Source organism: Balaenoptera musculus, chromosome 15 (assembly GCF_009873245.2).
Source record: "Balaenoptera musculus isolate JJ_BM4_2016_0621 chromosome 15, mBalMus1.pri.v3, whole genome shotgun sequence".
Lineage (NCBI taxonomy): Eukaryota > Metazoa > Chordata > Mammalia > Artiodactyla > Balaenopteridae > Balaenoptera > Balaenoptera musculus.
In genome coordinates, this window is record NC_045799.1 from 66957282 (window position 1) to 66980284 (window position 23003).

Consider the following 23003-nt stretch of genomic DNA (forward strand, 5'->3'; position numbering starts at 1 on the left):
TCTAACTTCTTTTTTTCAACCTACCAGTTTAATACCAGCATTTTCCCGTGTATTAAACATTTTCTGAAAAGTTATTTATAATCGCAGCATAGCATTTCTCAAAATGCATATACATACCGTCATTTAATCATTATGGTATTGTGCGTATTTAGGTTGTTTCTATTAGTTCACCACTTTAAATAAAGAATATTGTGTTGAGCACCCTTATAACACATCTTTATACAAATATCTTAACATTTCAACAGGCTAAATTCTAACGAGAACCTTCCTTTAAATTATTTTTTGAAGTGTAGTTGATTTACAATGTTGTGTTAATTTCTGCTGTACAGCAAAGTGACTCAGTTATACACATATATACATTCTTTTTTATATTCTTTTCCATAATGGTTTATCCCAGGACATTGACTATAGTTCCCTGTGTTATACAGTAGGACCTTGTTGGTTAGCCATTCTATATGTAATAGTCTGCATCTACTACTTTAAACTTATTTGCAAACCTAGCATTGTATGAGAGTGCATATTTCTATGCACCATGGATAACACTAAATAATAACTTTGTGATAGGTCAAAATGCTATCTTATTTGGATTGAATTTGTATTTCTTTGATACCTAATGAATTTTAATATTTTACCAGTTTTATATCTTCTTTCAGGAATCGTTTATGTCTTTTCCTCAGTTTTCTGTTGGGGTGTCTTTCTTACTGATTTATAAAAACTCTAGTAAAGATACTAAATATTTGTCTATCATATTTGGAACACCATTTGCTTTTTTGCATTTTATTTTCCCTTATGGTTACTTTTTTTGTCTTCCAAAACTTTAACTTTTTTTTTTTGGCCTCACCTTGAGGCTTGTGGGATAATAGTTCCCCAACCAGGGATCGAACCTGGGGCCCCAGCTGTGAGAGCACTGAGTCCTAACCACTGGACCACCAGGGAATTCCCCAAAACTTTAATTTTTAACTTTCTTCTTTCTTTCTTCTTTGATATCATGGTTATAAAGCCTTCCCAGTTCTCAAGAATATATACATATTTACTGATATTTTAATTTCTTACTCCATTGTTTTCTTTTTAACATTGAAATGTTTCATTCATCTTGAATTAATATTGGTGTAGATGTAAATGAGGAAATCTGACTACATTTTTCCCAGCTTAATCACCTAATTGTCCCAACAAAGTCCCAATAATGCATAATTTCCCAACTGACTTGAAATACTACATTTATCATGCGTTTTTTATGTAGCTGTGCTTATTTCTGATTTTGTATTCAGTTCTATAAATACATTTGCCTGTTTCTGAGCCAGAACCACACAGTTTTAATTACTATAGCTTTATAATATATATTGTGTGACACTGTAGCTTCCTCCCCATGATTCTTCCTTCTAACACAATGCATTGGCTCTTATTTTTAATTTATTCATCCAAAAGAAACTTTATAATTGTAATGTCAAATTCAATTTTTAAAATCCTCTTGGGACTTGGATTGGTATTACATTTGATTTATAGATTAATTTGAGAAGTATGGATGTCTTTCTAATATTACAATTTCCCATCTCTCCATTTATTAAAGTTTTAATTGAACTGTCTATAAAATATGGAACAATCTTAAATATAAATTGTGTTAGCAGGCATCTTTGTTTTGCCTGACTTTAACGAGACTCATAGCCTGGAGGTTACAGCACATACAACTAGAATCAAAACCCTTGGGTTTACATCCTGGCTTCACCAATTACTACCTTGGGTCTTTGGCAGATTATTTCTCTGCACCAAATTTCCTTATGTGAATAACAAGGTTAATGCAAATACCTACCTAGTGATATTGTGGTGAGATTTAAATGAGATAATAGATATGAGAATACTTAGAACCATGCCTGCCACGTGGCTCTCAATAAAAGTAAGCTATTGAAGAGAACAGACTTGTGGTTGCCAAGGGGGAAGAGGATGAGGGAGGGAAGGATTGGGAGTTTGGGATTAGCAGATGCAAACTATTATATATAGGATGGATAAGCAGCAAGGTCCTATTGCATAGCACAGGGAACTATATTCAATATACTGTGATAAGTCATAATGGAAAAGAATATGGAAAAGAATACATATATGTATGTGTGTATAACTGAGTCACTTTGCAGAAATTAACACAACATTGTAAATCAACTATACTTCAATAAAAACTTTTTTTTTAAAGTTAGCTATTGATACTATTTCATCCTTCAATATACAAGTCCCTGTGGGTTTGAGATGGATATTCTTTTTCATGTTAAAGATGCAGCCTGCCTGGTTTCTTAAGGTAATTTTTTTCTTAATTAGTGATGGATGTTGAATTTACTAAGTGTCTTTTCAGAATCAGTTGAGAGGATCATTTTTCCTTTTGACCTATTTCTGCGCTGAGTTATGATTCTGTATTACATGTAATGATATGGATCTCAATAGGATGTGGCAGCTTTTCTCTTAATAAATTGTGCTTTGGTACATATTACTTGAAATCTTGACTGGTCAGTTTCTCTCAAGAGGGATCTTTCACTTGTCAGCTTGAGGTAGATAAGCTGCCTGCCAGCATTCTGGCAGGTGTCTCGCCCCCCTCTTCACCTTGGCCAGTGTCTGGGGGCTGCCTGTTTTAATAGTGCCACAAGATGATCTCCCCATCTCTGCCCTACTAGGAAAGTGGCTCCAGCCTGGCTGAAGGGCTGGGGGAAGCTCTGTAGGTCCAGCTGCTCGTTCTAGAGACCTCTAACACTGACTGTTCTTCTGCCCTCTCACCCCACCAGGGTCCCTGGTGCCTCCAATTCCAGAGCTATTGGAAGATTCCACTTTCTTCTCAATAGTGACACCCTCTTCTCTCTGCAGCCACTTAAGTTTCAGCTTTCTTTTCCAAGACAAATACCCCTTGTAAGTCAGCCTCCCTTCTTCCAAAAGTAAGTCTCTCTTCCTTGTCTGCCACCAACTCTTCACCCATTCTCTTGATATTTTGACTTTGTACCTTTTATCCATTCATTATCAACTTAGTGGTGACCAGAGAAAGAAGAGAGATGAACACTGTGATTCCCTCACATTATATGAACGCACTACCATGAATTGGGCCCTTTATCAATATTAAATGATGCCCTTTGTCTCATTTAATGTCTTTTGCGTTGGATTCTACTTTTTCTGGTGTTAATAACGTGACTCTAGCTTTCTTTAGACTGGCATTTTCCTGCTGCATCTGAACCCCTCCATTTTCATATAAAATGTTTCCATCCCTGTGTTCTGGGTGGTCTTATAAACACAAATATGACTGACTAGGTTTTATGTGAGAATGAGAAATCTTTATTGTTGTCATTTTTTTAAATTATGGGGTTTAGCCTATTTCCAGTGATTTTTAATATTAACACAATCAATCCTACTTCTGCACTTCTGTCATCTTGCTCTACAATTTTGGCTATTTTTTCCTTGCTTTCCTTTTGTGTCTCTTTTGTTATATGAGCTGCATTTACTTTGCTTTTCTATTTTCCAGTGTTTTGAAAGATGTATGTCCTGTTTTTAATGCTTCATTGTATTTTTCTCTAATAGAGCAAATGAGCAGGAGGGACCTTCTGGTAAAGGATCTCCTGTGCTTTCCCTCTGCCGCTTCCCTCCCCCTCTTCCTCTATTGCCAATTTCTCAGTCTGTGTTAATTTAACCTGGGATTTTGAATTTGATTGATGAAATTATTAATTTTTTCAACTGTATTGGGGTATAAATGATTACTTTTTACATCTAATTTTTAAAGAAAACTATTGATATTAAGAGCTAGATATATTAATTCTTTACACTCTGTGCTGTGTTCAATTCCAGTCACTCTCCTTTTATATTCAACTTCCCTTTCCCAAGTTCCTTCACACCATCACTCAGGTCACTGCTTTTATCTTCAGAAAACTTTTCGAAGAATGAGGTGGAATGCTTTTCAAGCTTATCTTACAGTGCTTTTCTTTTGCCTTCACAGGAAAATTGTCTAACTACTAGGTATTGGAAGTAACAATTTTTTTTCCTGCAAAACTCTATGAATGATGATTTGTGTTTTCTAGCATTTACTGCTGCTACAAAGTCCTTGTCCGGCTTGAATTTGTAGAAAAACTGTTTTGTTTGCTTTATCCATCCTGGGTATATATAATACTTATAAAACGTTTGCATTTTACGTATAATGTTAAATGTTTGACCGACGCATGTTTGTATAGATAGATGATGGATGGATAGATGGATGGATGGATGGATGGATGGATGGGTTCACTGATGTAAGTTTTATTTTGTTTGGACTAAGCTGGCCTTTTGATCTGCCCACATTGCCATCTTTTATCTCTGGAAGTGTCTCTTTAATGAAATCTTTGCCCATAGCTCTGTCCAATTTGTTTCAGGTTTCCTCTTCAGTAACATCGCAAACTATACGTTGCCTGTGACTACTCTGTCTTCCATGTCATCTTCTCTCCCAACAGTTCAATCTTGTGGATCTTTACTTGAGAAGCCCAAGATCAGGCTCAAGTTTGTTCTGATTTTTATTTTCTACATTGCTAGTTCTACTCTTGATTTCTGTCAGTGTAGTTTGCTAGGGCATTTTTAGATTCTCTACAGTACCGTCTTACCTCATCCATACCTGTTTTTGTCTTATCCTATTGTTTTTCTCATTTCATCGTATGGCCTTTTCATCCAAGCCAATGCTCATCTCCTGAACTTCTGCTCAAATGTCCACTCTGGGGTTTCTTCAACCCCTCAATTCCCTCGTTACACTTGCTCTTCTTTTCTTCCACCCCAAATTGTAATTATATATTTGCTTATTTTTTGTTCATTATGTCCTCCACCAGACCAGAAGCTCCATGAGGGCAAGTGCTACATCTGTTTTACTTAGAGCCATGGCCTCAGCACCAGCAATGGCTGGCAAACAGTAGGTACTTAATAATTATCTGTTGAATGAGTCTATGTCTACATTACTCTGGCTTGGATTTCCTTTGGCCAAACTAACATTGTTTTGAGCCAGAGGTTCCCAAACCTGAGTCATTATAAGGATCACCTTTTTTCCATATTCATGTACCATTTGTACTATTTACTTAGTATTTGTCTTTAGATCAAGTCACATTTTCTATGGTCACTGCATATTTAAGCCTCATCCTAAGCAGTAAAATCTGTTAAATATAGATGATCTTCTAGTTCTATTTTTCTAAAATACATTAAAATAAACACAAAATTGTTTTAAAAAAATGTAATTTTCATCCATGAATCACTTGCACACCAGAGATTATATGTGACTGCACTTTGGGAAACCCTTTCTAAAGAGCTCAGGCTGCTGCATTTTCTCAAGGCGCCCAGGTCTTCTTGCCTTTAGGCTTTGATTCTTCCCCTGTTATTCACTTGACAAGCATGAGTCATATGCTTTTTTGACTGCCTGTGGCGGTGTGGCCCAGTGACAAGGACTGAGACTCCACACTCAGCAAGGAAGACAGCATCCCTTCCTGATGGGGTTTGCAGACTAACTGGGGAAAAGGCAATAGATAAACAAACAGATATGCAAAAGAATTACAGGTTGTGCTCAGCGCGAGGAGGGAAATAAACCATGGGGTTTAGAGAGTGACATTTGAGAGTGGTGACATTTGAACAGAGACCTGAGGATGAGAAGGGCTGAGCCATGGAAGAGTCAGGGGAGAGTGTTCTAGGCAGAAAGAGCAGAAAAGCCCTGGAGGCAGGAAAGGGTAGGACTGAAGGATTTGAGAGTGTCTGCTATCTCATCTTGCAAGGTGTCCTGGATGCCTTCCAGAACCGAAGTGCAGAGCTGGACCATTCTACACCACAGCCCGGACAAGAATCCAGATTTGCACAGTTTGGGCGAGACCTGGACCCTGTAGAAGTGCTGTTGACTCAGTAACCATACATGCAGCTTGGCCCGGATGATATCTGAGCAGCTGACTCCCCGATGCTTTGCTCAACAGCACTGCTCTCCTTACTCCCTGCATGATCAGAAAGCCAACCCGTGCTCACCCTTGCAACCACTGGGCTTCGTGTATTCTGATACACCTGCCTCTTCGGGAGACAAAATGGAAAGAACACCTGATGGTGGCTAACGTCTCCCAGGGAAGCGACGGAATTGTGGAGGACCAGGCAGGAGGTGTTGCCGCCAACAGCTGCAGTTGGATCACCTCCCACTAGGGGGCACTGTTATGCTGCAGGAAGCGGGGGCAGGCTTGTGGAGCTCAACCCTGCAAAATTTAGTACCCACAGGGACTCTGGAGTGTGAAATTGTAAAGCTTGGTGTTAAAAAATAAGATGAACTCACTGATTCATCCAGTCTTTGGCTGGGGTATTTGCAGATACCTGGGATGCATTCAGATCTGGTGGGGACTGACAGGTCCTTAGCATGGATCCAGGCACAGGTGGAAGGTGGGCCTCCGTGGACACTGCAGGCAGGGAACACTGGGAGGTGGAGGTGGAGGTGGAGACACGCAGGTCTGGGGGACTAGCATCAGAAGGCCACTGGGTTGACGATCTCCATCCTCGGCTGGTCAGCGTGGAAAAATTTATGTGTTTGACAGCAGGATAATGAAGATGTTTCATGCTAACAGTTTCCTGTTCTCCATGGTGCGAGCTCATCTGCTGAGAGGGACAGAAAAGGGCTGGCTTTGATCATTTGCAGAGAATGGAAAAAAGGTCTGAGATAGTCATTGTGCAGAATGGGAGAGCGAGTTGGCCAGAGGAACATGGTGGAATTTGCTGGCTGTGCTGAGGCCCCCTTTGTGTCAAGATAAGGTATTTGTAATGGAGCCATCCTGCCAGTTTCAGACGTTCTCCAGCAGCACTTTCCCTTCTTCCCCTCCATCTGTTTTCACTTAGATTGACTTCAGGAGACTGCAAGGAGGATGAAGGCCCCCTAAGCCACCCCTTGGTACCACCCTGGTAGCCTTGGGGCCACTTGGTGGAGCAAGCGGGCCCAGAATGGATGCTGGCAAGCAGAGTCTACCTAGAGAAAGATGCTGAGCTGCTCCTTGCAGCTCCGACCGTGAACGAGGATGCTGTGATGGGTCCTAAGCTGGCAGGGACCAATGTCAGAAGAGACTGGGTGAGAGGTTACTAGTTGGATTTGGTTATAGATTAGATGTGAGTGTTGCTGGGGCAACTGGTGGATGGTGGGGCCATTAAGTGAGACATAAAGATATAAGTGGTAAGTGTGGGAAAAATAACTGAAATATGTATGGAGAAGGACTGGTAAGAGGGGTAAGAAGGAAACCAAGACCTTGTGTTCTCAAAGCCAAGAAAGAACACATTCCTGAAGAAGTCGGGAGTGGGGCTTCCCTGGTGGCGCAGTGGTTGAGAATCTGCCTGCCAATGCAGGGGACACGGGTTCGAGCCCTGGTCTGGGAAGATCCCACATGCCGCGGAGCAACTAGGCCCGTGAGCCACAACTACTGAGCCTGCGCGACTGGAGCCTGTGCTCCACAACAAGAGAGGCTGTGAAAGTGAGAGACCCGTGCACCGCGATGAAGAGTGGCCCCCGCTCGCCGCAACTAGAGAAAGCCCTCGCACAGAAACGAAGACCCAACACAGCCATAAATAAATAAATAAATAAATAAATTTAAAAAGTAGGGAGTGGGCTAATGCCTCAGATGCCACAGAAAGTTAAAACAAGGCCAGGACAAAATGGCACCGGCATTTATGGGTTTGCTCAGAGAGAGCTGCTTTAGGGGGTGAGGAGGAAGGAGGCAGATGTGACAAGTTGAGGACGAATGTGAGGTGAGAAAGGAGAACCATTGAGCTTTATTTCATGAACTTTGGGAAGAAAAGGAGCTATATAGGGCTGTAGCAGGAGAGCATGAAGGGACAGATGACTGGCTTTTTGAACATGAGAAAGACAAACACTATGGCACAGTAACTACAGTTAATAAAACTCTATAGCATATTTGGAAGTTGCTAAGAGAGTAGCTCTAACAAGTTCTCATCGTGAGGAAAAAAGGTAACTGTGTGTAAGTCTGTGTGGTGTTGGTGTTCACTAGACTTATAATGGTGATGATTTCACAATATATATGTATGTTGAATCATTACGTTGTACACCTGAAACTAATATAATATTATATGTCTTTTATATCTCAATTTTTAAAAACAACTGAATAAATGAAAGAACAACAAAAAAGAAAAGACTTCAATGAAAGGGGGAAAATTAAGTAGAGAAAGAGGAATCCACTGATGGCTGGGTATAGTGCTTTATGGTTTACATGGGCCCCTCATGTGTTCATCCAGCTTAGACCTCACAGCAGCCAGGGGAAGCCCACCTTATCACCATCCACCTGTTGCGCTGAGGAAACTACTATGAAAGTCACAAGGCCAGGAAATGGAACAGCTGGGCCTCCAATCTGGGTTTTCTGAATTCACATCATCTACAGTTCGTCATCCAATATCCATTAGCCAATTCCATTTAGTGCATAAACAGTCACTGACTATGCAATTCATGCCAGGCTGGCCAGGACCTGGCTACTCAACCTGTGGGCCATGGACCAGCCTGTCAGCCTCACTGCAGAGCCTGTTAGAAATGCAGAATCTCGGCCCCCTCCCTAGACTTATAGCATCAGAATCTGCCTTTCCACAAGACCCCCAGGTGATACAAATGTGCCTCCAGGTGTGAGAAGGGCTGACTTAAGGGACCCATTCCCAGGGAAAAGGGAGGGTAGGCTTAGTGTGGGGAAGAAGCTAAGCCCAGACAGTGAGAGAAGGTGAGAGACCCAGAGTTACCCACAGAAGGTGCCCTGCTAGTGTCCCCATGGTCAGACCAGACTAGCCTGATGGCACCTGAGAAATTGAGGTCCAGTTGCCTGGAAACTTATCAGAACTGTACGTGCAGCAGCAAAATCCATTCATTCAACACCCACGGTCGCCCTTCCTCCTTTCCGAGCCAAGATTCTGGAGAGCAGAGCTGTGGATTCCCTGCCTTCCATATCTTTGCTTCTCACCCACACCCCATCTCCTCCAGACACATTTCCTCCCCCTCACTCCTCAAAACTGTTTCCATGCAGGCTATCTTCTCCCTAAACAATATCAATGGAGATTTTTTTAACATAGCTTTTTATTAGCTAGTTTTTTTAACTACAAAGAATGCATGCTCATGGCAAAGGAAAAGAAATCCAATGAGTGCAGAAAGATAAAGGTGAAAAAAAAGTCCATTCTATACCACGGGCCTCCAGGTCCCCCAAGGTGATCACTGCTAACAGTTTACTGTGTATCTTTTTAGAGATGGTATATGCATATCCATACTGGCATCTGTGTGTATATTTTGTATGTAAATAGGTGCATATTGAACTCGCTGTTCTGCATCTTGCTTTTTTTTTCACTTAAGAATACATCTTGGACTCCTTTCTGTGTCAATATCCATAGAACCAGCTTATTTTTTTAACAGCCACAAAATAAGCTATTGTCTGGCTTTATTTAACCAGCTTCTTACAATAGACATGTAGGTTGTTCTGGTCTCTTTCTGCTACAAACAGTGTTTCAGTCATTAGGTCAATGCCAGCTGCTGTAACAAACAAACGCCAAGAGAAAAGTGTATGTCTTGCTCACGGTAGTCCAAGGGGGTTGTTTTCCCAGTTATAAGGGGTCTTTGTGCCCCTTCTACCTTTTGGACCTTCTAGGGCCTCAGAGTTCTCTGCATTTAGCTAGTAGATGGAAAAGAAAATGAAAAGGACACACCTACTTTGTAAGCACCTGGGTCTGGAGGTAACACACATAGAACCAGCCACAGGGCCCCACCTGGATGCAGGGGTTGCTGGGAAATGTAGTCCGTGGCTGGGCCACCGCCCTCTAGAGACAGAGCTACACTATGGAGTGAGGGGCAGGGATCTTTGGTGGACACCTCCCTATCTCTGCCACAAATGCTGCAACAAACATTCTTGTACACAGGTCTTTACACACTTGCACAACTAAATTTCCAGAAGTGGAATTGCTGGGTTAAAGGGTATGTGCATTTTACATTTGGGTAGATACTATCTAATTGTCCTCCTAAAGATGCATTGATTTACACTCCCTCCAATATTGGCAAGTACTTAGTTCTACACACTCTTGCCAGCAATAACTGTTACAATTGTTTAAAGTATACTTTCCAGTCTTATAGGTGAACAATATGATCTCATCTTAGTTTTAATTTGCATTTCTTTAATTTTAAGAGAGATGGAGTATCTTTTCATGTATTTATTTCCCATAGGTAGCTCTTTTGCTATTAACTTTTCACAGCCTGTGTTCCTTTATTCTACCAGCTGGCTCTTTTTCTTATTAATTTGCAAGAACTTTGAAAAAATATATAAAACATATGAACATGTATATAGATATTAAAAATATATGAAATCATCCTTTGTTTCCCTATCTTATATGCTGCAAATGTTTTTCCAGTGAGTCATTTTCCCTTTATTTTATTTATGGTATTTTTCCATCCCAGAGACTTCCATTTTTTACGTGTCTAACTTTTCAGTCTTTTCCTCCATGAGTTTTGTCTCATGCTTAGAAAGGCTGTCCTCGTGCCAAGATTAATTTTATATTCTCATGTTTTCTTCTAGTGCTAGAGTCACACTTGCTTGAATCCAGATTTTTCAACTTGCTGCATCGCTTTGGTGACTGACTTTAGTTCCCTGTGTCCCAGTTTCCTCAGCCCATAAACAGGAATAGTGAAAGTGCCGGCCTCGTGGAGTTAATGTGAAGGCTGAGGGAGGTGGTTCATACACAGAGCTGAGAACCGCCTCTGGCCCTCGGTCACTGCGCAAGAAATGTTAGCTGTGAGCTTGTTTACATCGAAGGCATCAATAACCCCGTCTCAATGAGCTCCGGCTGCTATAACAAAAATGCCATAGACCATGGAGCTTAAATAACAGAAAGCTATTTCTCACAGCCTGGAGGTTGGAAGTCCAAGATCAAGGTGCCAGCCGATTTGGTTCCCAGTAAGGACTCATTTCCTAGTTTATGGACGGATGCCTTCTTACTGTGTCCTTATGTGGCAGAGAGGGAGAGATCATCTCTCCCATGTCTCTTCTTATAAGGGCACTAAGGCCTCCACGCTCATGTCCTAATTACTCCCACAGGCCCCACCTCCAAATACCATCACACTGGGAGTTAGGGCATCAGCGTATGAATTTGGGGTTGGGATGGTGGGAACACAAACATTCAGTCTGTAGCAGACTATGTGTATGGCTGATGTATGCTGTGTGTATGCACCATAATGATTTAATATACGTTTACATTGTGAAATGATTTTCACAGTCAGGTTAATTAACATATCTATCACCTCACCTAGTTACCATTTTTGTATGTGTGTGGTGAGAACACTTTAGACCTACCCTCCTAACAGATTTCAAGTATACAACACAGTATTGTTAACTGTAGTCACCAGGCTATGCATTAGATCCCCAGAACTTATTCATCTTATAACTAAAAGTTCGTATCCTTTTTCCAACGTCTCCCCATTTCCCCACCCCCTACCCCAGCCCCTGGCAACCACCATTCTACTCTCTGATTATATGAGTTAGACATACAGATTCCACCTGTAAGTGAAATCATGTAGTATTGATATCTGTCTTTCTGTGCTTGGCTTATTTCACTCAGCCATAAAAAAGGAAGGAACGCCTGCCATTTGTGACAACGTGGATGAACCCACAGGACATTATGCGAAGTGAAGTAAGCTGTGTGCCCATTTCTTCTGATTAGCAAGTGGCAGAACTCAAACTCATGTCTCTTTGATTCCAAATCCCATACTCAAAACCAGCTGCTAAAGTAGCCCACTGCCCTCCGAACATGTCTAGGATATATCAGGCAAGGAGGATCCCTTTCTTGTCTCCATCGGTCACATGGCAGGACTCAAGACAAATTCCATAATGCACAAAGTATGGGTGAAAGAATAGGTGTCACTGGGGGAACTTCCCTGGTGGTCCAGTGGTAAAGAATCCGCCTTACAATACAGGGGACGCGGGTTCAACCCCTGGTCAGGGAACTACGACCCCATAGGCTGCAGGGCAGCTAAGCCCGTGCACCACAGCTACTGAACTCGTGCCTCTCAACTAGAGAGCCTGCGTGCCGCAAACTACAGAGCCTGCATGCCACAACTAGAGAAGAGAAAACCCGCATGCCACAACTAGAGAGAAACTCGAGCAATGCAACGAAGAGCCCACGCGCCACAACATAAGATCCTGCATGCCTCAATGAAGATCCCGCACGCCGCAACTAAGACCCGACACAGCCAAAAATAAAATAAATAAATAAATAATAAATCTTAAAAAAAAAAAAAAGAATAAGCGTCACTGGGGAAACTTGCAGTAGAAGAGGCAGGCAAGGGGTTACTCTGTCTTCTCACCATCACCCTGGGGGACATACCAGAGCCTGGACCAGCTGTGGGTTTACGCTCCAGGGAAGGGATTCTGCTCCGACACCTACATCAGCTTCCCCTCTTATAGGGCAGGGGTGAGAACAGCCTTGTCAGCTGGGGGGACAATCATCAAACTACTGGGACACCAGGCAGGCTGGGCTGAGGTGCCAACTGTGTACAGAAGTTATCTGGGAAAGCCAGCTGCCCAGCCCCTGGGGGCCTTGATGACTGTCAGAGACTGGGTCCAGGCATGGCCCCTCCTGGCAGAGGAGGAAGCCACCAGCCCTAGTGGGAAGCCAAGTTCAGTGCAGCCCCTCACACTGAGAAAAGGGAACACCCTTACCCCTGGGGTTTGCAAGACTGTTAACTCCTTGAGGACAGAGACTACACCATGCCTGTCTTTGTACCCTGGCATACAGCAGGTGCTCAATAAATCCTTGTCCAATGAATACATGAATGCATACCAAGCACAGGACAGACCTTGTTGATAGAGATGTGACAGTGGTGATCGCTGCCTTCCGTGACCTAACAATCTAGGGTGATGACAGATGCAGATAATGTGTAAAAAAAATGGGATGTGTCTGTAGTGACTACCATGGAATCACAAGGGTAACAAATTGCCTAACTCCTGGGAAGGGGGAAATAATAAGGGCACAGTCAGGGAAGGCTCCCTGGTGGAGGTGATGATGAGCTAAGAGCTGAGAGATGAAGAAGTTCTGCCTGATAGGCTACAGAGGCTTCCCCCAGAGGGCAAAACATGTCAGAGGTCCCTTAGCATGAAAAATGCAGTTTCGGGGGAGAATCCTGAATAGTCCAGTCTGGCCAGAGCCCAGGGCGGCTGTGGGCCAGATCAAGATGAGCCACATAAATCCTGTTTAGGCCTCTATCCTGTGAGCAGTGAAGAATTATTGATGGGGTTCAGGCTGGGACTCAGCGGTTTCCTCCTGGGTCACATCAATGTAAGGATCTGGGGCTGTGGACTTGGAAGGAGGAGTTGCCACGATGCTAGTGGGGCCTCATTTCTACCCTCACAGGTGCTGTGCCTGCGCGCAGCCAGCATGTAGCGGGTGAGCAGGTTTAGCAGGTTTAGTTTAGTTTTGTTTTGTTTTGTTTTAACATCTTTATTGGAGTACAATTGCTTTACAATGGTGTGTTAATTTCTGCTGTATAACAAAGTGAATCAGTTATACATACACATATGTCCCCATATCTCCTCCCTCTTGCGTCTCCCTCCCACCCTCCCTATCCCACCCCTCTAGGTTTAGTTTTAAGAACCAGTTTCTTGCAAGAAAGTCTTTTCCCCCCTCTTCCGCTCCTAATTATCCCTCTGGAGACTGCAATGATTTTTTTTTCAAGGAGCCTGGTTGCCCAGCTAGGAGCTAATAAATCACTGAAGTCCCCCAGGCAGCCAGACCTTTTAGAACACATACACAGAGTGTAGAGATTTAGCAGGAAATGAAATCTTCCAGAGAACTCTCTCAGTGATAATCAGGGGTGTGCCGGCCTTGCTCAGAGGCCCCGCACATCATGTCCCTCTGTGGACAGTGGAGCCACAGGAACTGCCTCTGTCCCACTGGGTGGGTCAGAAAATGCCATTTCCAGAGAGCCTCAAGCTGACAAGTGAGTGTTTGGATTTTGTGTGTGTGTGTCTTTTTCGGTAAGGGCTGCAGAAGTCTGTGATTTTTCCATTCGGGAGAAGATAAAATACGGACTTTCGTGCACACATCTCCACCGGCACACACAAATATGCTTCTTCCTCGTTGTTCCCAGACTTGGGACCCAAAACCTTGCCTTTCTATTTTTTCTCTTCAGCAAATATTGACTACGCCCCTACTAAGTGCCAGCCATCTCCTAGGTGCTGAGAGCACAGCCATGAACAAGACAGACACCAACACTCTTCTTTTGGAACTTCCAGTCTATGGTTGGGGGCAGGGGTGGGCAGAGACATCCATCAAATAAATATATAACATCTTAGGTAGTAATGAGCACCATCATGTTACTTATGAGGGTGCGTTTTATTAAGGCTGTGCTTCCCAAGCTTCTCTGATCATGAGTCCTGGGGCAGGGGGCTTGTTAAAAATGTAGGCTACTGGGCTGCACCCCAAACCCGCTGAAGCTGAATGTACTGGGACCCTTTAAGGCACACCCCCAGGTGATACTCCTGAGCTACCATATTGAAGGCTACGTGCCTAAAGGAACATGCAGTCCGCAACCGTGGTTCTTAGCCCTGGGGGGCCCACTGGGATCATCTGAGGAGCTTTAAAGTCGCAGGTACCAAGGCCTCCGTGCCCACCCAGAGATTCTTATTTAATTAGTCTGGTGTGGGGTTATTTACATATTTCCAAAGCCCTCCAGGTGGTCCCAGAGTCCAGCTTGACTTCCCCAACTCCTCCTCTCCCAGCCACACTACAGATGACCACAGCCCTGTCCTCTTTCAACATTGGAGGCAGCCTTGGGCAAAGGACAGAGTGCAGATGGCAAAACAGAAATGGCACAAGATGTGTTCCTTTCAATCTCATTTTACCTTCTTATATTGGGAGGTTTTGATTGAAGCAGAGCTTGGATTCCCCTCAGCCTGTGAGCCTGAGCATGTGTGGCCATGACAAAATTTTTAAAATGGCACAGAGATCCCCTCGCCCCAGGACTGTCTGCTGGAACCTTCCTCTGCCCAAGGCCAGAATGCCAAGAAAAGACCAAGCTTCATAAAGCAAACACTGGTAACTTCTGAGGACTAGAGGTAACCTCTGAATAGGCACCTACCTTTGACACTGGATCTTTGATCAATTTATTGAGCACCTATGTCATGCCAGGTATTGTGCTAGGAAGGCAAAAAAGAATGAGAAACACACCCAAGATGCTGACGATCTGTTGAAATAAATGGATGCACACCTAGTAAGTTCTACACAATGGGGTGAGGTCTTAGTAGTTGGATTCAGGAAGTGACAAGAAATTACAAGAAAGGGTTCACAGAGGATATGACTTTTCCTTTGGACTTGGAAACATGAGTAGACATTTACCAGGGTGAAAGAGACAAGAGAGATGACCAAGAGTCTTAAAAAATAAAAAAAAACTCAGCAAGTGCAAAACATACGTAAGAGCAGGATGTGTTTGGGGAGTGGATTTTGTGTTCGGCATAGTATAAGCATCAGATTGCCAGGAGGTGGCAAGAGATAAATTCTGGAAAGGTAGGCAGCAGCCTTGAGTACCAGGTCAAGGAATGTGGGCTTTCTTCAAAAGAATAACTGATGGTTGACAAGATTGGATTTGCTTGAGAAGCAGTTCCCTGGTGGACACAGACTGCAGAATAAATTGAAAGGGAGAAGAGAGCAGAAGCATGGAGGTCAGAGAGAAATCTGTTAGAGGAACAGAGAGCCTGAGGTGTATGAGTGCTGGAGGAGGGGGAGGCGGAAACTTGAGAACTTACTTACAAGAACGACAGACATTAGATGTGAGAAGGAGTCAAGAATGACTCTGACGTTTTCTCTGCTTTGTGAGTGGATTCACAGTGATATCACCTACACAAACAGGCAAAAGAGAGAAGTAAGCTTGGAAAGAAAATGGGGAGTTCAGTTGTTGAGGTGAGGTGTCAAGTCCACAGACAGCTGGACGTTCCAGGCCAGAGTGTGGGAAAGCTGGAGCTGCAGCTACAGGCTCGTGAGGAGTCAACAGCTCCTGGGCGGTGCTAATGGCTGGGGAAGGAATGAGGTCATCCAGGAAGATCATGTAGAATAAGACAAGTGGGAGATAGACTCCTGGGAAGATTCCCAGTGGTTTGGAGAGAGTTGAGAATGTGAAAAGGGATGAGGGCTTCACTGCATAACTGGATTAAGTTGTTGGCTTCATGTAACCTCAGAAATACTGATGGAGACTTTACTTGTGCCACGGCTGTGGTAGACTTTGCAGATGTAGATGCAAGTAAGGTGCACCTGCCCTCCCTCATGGAGTTTATAATCTAGTAGGGGTGAGTGTAGCTTCCACAGAGAGGAAGCCAAGTTGCGTAAGACATGTTGGAGTTCTTGGGTTGCAAACAACAGAAACGGACTCTGACTAATTTAAAGTAGTCCAGAAACAAACAAACCAACAAATTAGAAGGATGTGCAGTAACTCACAGAATACAGAGGAAAGTGGGAAAACCAGGTCTCAGAAAGGGCAAGAACCCAGAGAGCTGAAGGGATTTGGTAAAAGAAATCGATAGGGAGGCTCTTCCATGCTCTGTGTCTGGTTGGAAGATTCAGTCCACTTTCAGTCTTTATGATACATTTTTGTCTTTATGACACAATTGGCACTAATTAGCCTAACTTCAGTCACGGCACCCTCCCCTTGGCCTGCTAAGATCTTATCTAAAGCAGGAGTGGTGGTTCCTTAAAAAAATTTGGGAGCTGTTACCAGATGTGGTGGAAATTGTTGCTGAGCAGGTTAAAATAACAGATGGGAGGTAAGTCCAAACGATGAGGGTTAGACCATTCTTTCAGTAATTTTCGCAGAGCTACACAGAAAAGAAAAGACGCTGAAGCTTAAAAGGGTTACAGGGTGAGAGAAAAGTTCAGCTGTTTGTTAGCAGCTGGAAACAAATCAGCAAAATTTGAACAATGACATGAGGAGGAAAAATGAGCCTTAAGGAAAAGCCTAATGCCCCCTTCCCACCACAGAGCAGGGAGGTGTGTGTCCATATGGTCTCCTTGTGCATTATCATCTTGCAGGCCTCCTGTACTCTATTCCAGTGACCTAAGGAGAAATAAATATATAGGGGTGTCCTTTGGTGGGATAGAGAAAATTTGCAGTACACGTTTGACTCACGACGCGATGACCTTGGTGTGATGTTATTTACAGTCTGGTGTTTGTATCTTCCTTAGTATTTGTAATTTGGTTTTGTAGCTGATATGCCAATTAGGAATTAGAAGGGTGGAACTTCACCTCAGTTCACAGCTGGGGGAATGATGTGACACTCTGACGATCACTGGAATTGGTCAGAATTTCCCAAACTGGTAACAGAAAGAGGTGTCAATTGGTGCTCCTGGCAAAAGTTCACAGCTCCTTGGCCAGATAAGCTTTGGAAATGCTGCACCTTCAATTTCTCTCTTGGATGTTCTTTAGCGTATTAAAGGATATTGCAAAGAGGGACTTCCGGGCTTCCCTGGTGGCGCAGTGGTTGAGAATCTGCCTGCCAATGCAGGGGACACGGGTTCGAGCCCTGGTCTGGAAAGATCCCACATGCCGTGGAGCAACTAAGCCCGTGAGCCACAACTACTGAGCCTGCGCGTCTGGAGCCTGTGCTCCGCAACAAGAGAGGCCGCGATAGTGAGAGGCCCGCGCACCGCGATGAAGAGTGGCCCCCGCTTGCCACAACTAGAGAAAGCCCTCGCACAGAAATGAAGACCCAACACAGCCAAAAGTAAAAATAAAATAAATAAATAAAAAAAAAAAAAAAAAGCATCAGCCTCAAATCCAACACATTCCTTTCTAAAAAAAAAAAAAAAAGAGGGACTTCCTTGATGGTCCAGTGGTAAAGAATCTGCCTTACAATTCAGGGCACTTGGGTTCAACCCCTGGTCAGGGAACTAAGATCCCACATGCCACGGGGCAACTAAGCCTGCATGTCACAACTACAGAGCCCATGCGCCCTGTGCACCACAACTAGAGAGAAACCCGCGCGCCACAACTAGAGAGAAGCCTGCGCACCACAACAAAGAGCCCGTACACCGCAACAAAAGATCCCGCATGCCTCAATGAAGATCCCGCGTGCTGCAACTAAGACCCGATGCGGCCAAAAATAAATAAAATACATAAATAAATAATAAATAAACATTTTTTAAAAAAGGATATTGTGAAGAAATCTGTTTAATGGCTTATCAGGTCAACTTTTTGTATGTTGATATCAATAACCCCCATAAAGTTTGGAAAGTCCTTAAGTTTAAATGCACTGTCACATATATGTAATTTCATCTACTCTCGTCATAAAGGCCAAAACCTCATTACAATGTATGCCAAGGTCGTAAAATATTACAGGCAGATGTCTAAGAAAATCCAGCCAAAGAATTCTATTCAAGTACACCTGTGATTATTTGCCAAGAATGATATCCAACTTAAAAAATGGCCTTCTCAGTACTAATAAATACTTTAAAAGTTTCAACCCATAAGGGTGCATTATAGACTCTGGGCCTAGAAGCAAAATATCAGTCATATCAGCTTATCAGCTGCAAAGAGAATTTGAAGATTCAAGGGGATAATGGGTAGATTTGCAGGGAAGGCAGTAGGGGAAGGGATCTGACAGCACAGGTAGGCAGGTGAGCCCTTGCCTACCTTGTCTTCTGAGATTAGTGGGAGGGGTTCAGGATGGATAATAGTCACTTTCAAGGTGAAGGAGAGGAAGACTGAAGGAGTGGAGGTGTGGAAGCTTATCCTTTTCTAGAGTAGTGAGAGACTAGTTGTGTGTTAGGGTGGTTGAGTATGGTTGAGAGTTTATGGTGAGAATTTGGAACACTTACTATGAGGAATGATGGGGTGCTGTAAAGACAAATATAAAAGATTATTGAGCAGTGTTGAGGGCTCAATTTAAGCTAGAATTAATAAATATATAAAGGAGAAGCAATCCTTTGTCAGGATCAGCAATTTTCTCTACTGCTTTTTGGCAACCCAAAGACAGAATTAGAAAGGATGAAAAGTTGGAAAGATGCATTATTAGAGATTGGAAGAGCAAGTATTACAAAGAAATTAATGATGATAATGATGGCGATGGTGGTTAGGGTTAGGGTTAGGGTTAGATGTGAAGATGATGCTATTGAAATGATTGTTCACTGGGTCCAGAGAAGGTTTAGAAGAAAGTGAAATCAAGAATATCACAGATGAATCTGAAGATCGGGTATCAATATAATGAATTTGAAACCGTGGTAAAGGTAGAAAGAAAGAAGGTTGTAGTCTGTGTTTGTTTCCTGTGGCCGCCATAACAAATGACCACAAAATGGCTGTCTTAAAACAATGGAGATTTATTCTTTCACAGTTTTAGAGGCCAGAATTCTGAAACCAAATTGTCAGCAGGGTTGGTTCCTCCTGGAGGCTCTGAGCAAGAATCTGCTCCATGCTTCTCTCCTGGCTTCTGGAGGCTGCCAACAATGCGTGTCGTTTCTTGGCTTGTAGACGTATCACTACGTGCTCTGTCTTCATCATCGCATTGCCTCCTTCTCTGTGTATCTCTTCTCTCCTTCTCTTCTTTTCTAAGGATATTCCTTACAAGGAACCCTAATCCAGGATGACCTCATCTTGAGATCCTTAACTTACTTCCATCTGCAAAGACTCTTTTTCCAAATAAGGTCACATTCATAGGTTCTGGGTGGAGGTATCTTTTGGAGGATCATCATTCAACCCACAACATAGTCCTAGAGTGGAATTTCAGTGTGAACCTTTTCAGAATTAGGGCAATCCCAAGGACAAGACCTAAGGTATGGCCATGAGAAAGAGTTGCTAAAAGGAAGAGAAAAAGGAGATATTTGGTCAAAGAACTGTAAGGCCAGGTTACTGAAGAGAGATGACGATAGGGGCTGGGACGAAGAAGACCAGGTACCAGGCGCCTCTATTCCAGAGGACTGTGAAGATGCATTCTGTGGGTGTTGGGAAGCCGTAGTGTTAAGAGTGGGGGAAGGATGCTGTGTTGGTGGTTCTCACCCCTACCTTCACATTGGAATCATCTGAGTAGCTTCACAAAGGAACCCACCCCCAAATATTTTTAATCAGTTGCTCTAGGATGGGGCTCAGACATTTGTGGGTTTTTTTTTTTAACTTTCTTGGGTGATCTAATGAACAGCCAGGATTAAGAAAAACTAGTTAAGGGTAAAACACAACCTTCAGAAAGAAGTAGCAGACTTCCCTGGTGGCACAGTGGCTAAGAATCCACCTGCCAAGGCAGGGGACGCGGGTTCGAGCCCTGGTCCGGGAAGATCCCACATGCCGTGGAGCAACTAAGCCCGCGCGCCACGACTACTGAGCCTGCGCTCTAGAGCCCGCGAGCCACAACTACTGAAGCCCACGCGCCTAGAGCCCGTGCTCCGCAACAAGAGAAGCCACCACAATGAGAAGCCCGCGCACCGCAACTAGACAAAGCCGGCGCCCAGCAACGAAGACCCAACGCAGCCAAAAATAAAAACAAAATTTTAATTTTATTTAAGAAAAATGTAGTGACTGGGAGCCAGAGGTGTTCCCTTTCACAAAGGCCTGAAAGAGACACACCTGAGAAAGAGACATTAGCGTTTCCCACCATCCTCCCTTAAACCTTAAGCAGAACCAGGAAACTAAAAAAGTAAGGGAGCAAGAGGTTGCATTAGGGCTTCTGACTGAGGTCCCAACTAGCCTGCAGTTCTGTGTTTCTTCAGTCTTATACCAAGGAGGAAAAGACATCAGAACTCATTTCTAAAACACATGTTATTCCTACAAAGCATGCCCTTCCTCCCCGCAAAAGATTTTCTTAATATATTTAGAGAAGTATCTTTTGCTAGAACAATATTCGGTGGCTTCCTTTGTATTTTTTGAATATGTAACAAACACAATAAAAATTTCAAGCAGCGTAAAAGATTGCACAATAAAAAGTAATTCTCATTTATCCCTGACCTCCTTGCTCTGCTCCCACTCAAGTCCCCTCCCCAGAAGCAATTACTTTTATTGGTTTCTTGGTATCTTTCCTGAGATAAACAAGTTGTATCTTGCTTTTTTTCATTTAAGCACTAAATCTTGGAAATCATTCCATAACAGTACACGCAGATCTACCTAACTCTATTAATTGGCTATTCCATCATTTATTTATTTCACACTGATGGACATTTAGGTTGGTTCTTGTCTTAAAGCAAACTGTTAAAGACCTAAAAAAAACAGTCAACAAGAGTTAAAGTGGGTTCTTCATCAGATGAGAGCAGGTGAGCCTCAAATGTCCCGTTGGTGAGGGGCGGGTGCTTCACTAGGGAGCTGGGTGGAGGGAAGTATCTCCTCCAAGCCCCCAGCAGAGCCCTGGCTGATCATGTGCGTTTCTGCCCCGCAGGAGCCTGATGCCCCGGACCCTCGAGAGCCAGATCACACTGGAGAAGACCCCCAGCTATTTCGTCACTCAAGAGGCCCCTCGCCGGATCTTCAACATGTCCCGAGACACCAAGCTGATAGTGGTCGTGCGGAACCCCGTGACCCGCGCCATCTCCGATTACACGCAGACGCTCTCCAAGAAGCCGGACATCCCTACCTTCGAGGGCCTCTCCTTCCGCAACCGCACGCTGGGCCTGGTGGATGTGTCCTGGAACGCCATCCGCATAGGCATGTACGCGCTGCACCTGGAGAGCTGGCTGCGCTACTTCCCGCTGGCCCAGATCCACTTCGTCAGCGGCGAGCGGCTCATCACTGACCCCGCCGGTGAGATGGGGCGGGTCCAGGACTTCCTGGGCATTAAGAGGCTCATCACGGACAAGCACTTCTACTTCAACAAGACCAAAGGATTCCCTTGCTTGAAAAAAACAGAATCGAGCCTCCTGCCTCGATGCCTGGGCAAATCGAAAGGCAGAACTCATGTACAGATCGATCCGGAAGTGATAGACCAGCTCCGGGAATTTTATAGACCTTATAATATTAAATTTTATGAAACTGTTGGGCAGGACTTCAGGTGGGAATGAGCCAACGAGATGCAAGGGCTCTTCCACTTGTCTCTTCCACGAGGTTTGCCCTGAGAGCCCTTGACCCTCTGCCCCCAGGGAACCCAGGCTCCAACCCCTGTTCCCATCTCAGATTTCATCATCCTGGAACCGGGGAGCCCAGCTAAGGCCAAGGGACCAGAGGGGTCCCTGCCACTAGCCCTCCCAGTCTGTCCATGCAAAGCTGGTCTGCTTCTGGCATGTCTGGTCAATTCTGAATGGTTTCCCTTCAGCCCTTAAGAGGCCTTGGGAAATTGCTTTAGGAAGAGTGGGAGTGCATCTTCCAATTACGATACATATTATAAGGGATGATGGTCTGTTGCTATGAACACAGCAGTCTGTCCCTGTCACCGTCCACCCCGGAGTGGGTTTGTTAATTTCGAGTGGCATGTACCTCCCCTCTCAGCTTAAGTCTCCGAGCCACCCTGGGTGATGGATGGGGGACCAGCCTCGTCCTCCTGACCTTAGCAGCTCGTGGCGAGATTACAGAGCTGGAAGTGTCCCCCTGGCCACTCCTAGGAGACAGACCCTTCGCTGATGAAATAAACCAGTGATTTTAAAGCCTGTGGTCTCAAATCTGCTTGAACTGTCTTTGAAAACCACTCTGTGACTCTCCCTGCTCCCTGTGGACAAAAGCACATAATTCTGCTGTTACGGGTACTTTCCTCACGCGAGCTTTCATGTTCAGCATGCGACAGAATCACGCTTGTCCATGTGAAATAAATACGGCTCTCTCGTGTCCTCATGGCTGGGCTTTCTCTGTAAGTCAGGCCTGGAGCACGGCGCATTCATCCAGCTCCGCCAAGCAAGATGGGGCTGCACTGGGGATGGTCTGGGAGGGCAGTGAGGGAAGAAGCAAGGGGGTGGAGGAGGGAGAAGGGGCCCTTGCTGGCAAAGGCTGGGGAGGTCAGTGGGGACATCCTCTTTCTGAAACATAGTCTGATGGTGTCAGCTCTCTGTTTAAGCTTTACGTCTGAAGTGAAGCCAAACTAGAGGCTGATAGGACATCAGACATGTTTTTG

General features: G+C 44.1%; 1 protein-coding gene across 1 annotated transcript in view; it reads left to right on the forward strand.

The window, feature by feature from the left end:
* Positions 1-22722, forward strand: part of HS3ST2 (heparan sulfate-glucosamine 3-sulfotransferase 2) — a 94229-nt gene extending 71507 nt beyond the window's left edge. Inside the window, exon 2 of the mRNA XM_036826310.1 lies at positions 21345-22722. Within this exon, the coding sequence (XP_036682205.1) occupies positions 21345-21963 (619 nt within the window). The 3' untranslated portion in view covers positions 21964-22722. The remainder of the gene's footprint in view (positions 1-21344) is intronic.
* The last annotated feature ends 281 nt before the right edge of the window (positions 22723-23003 follow it).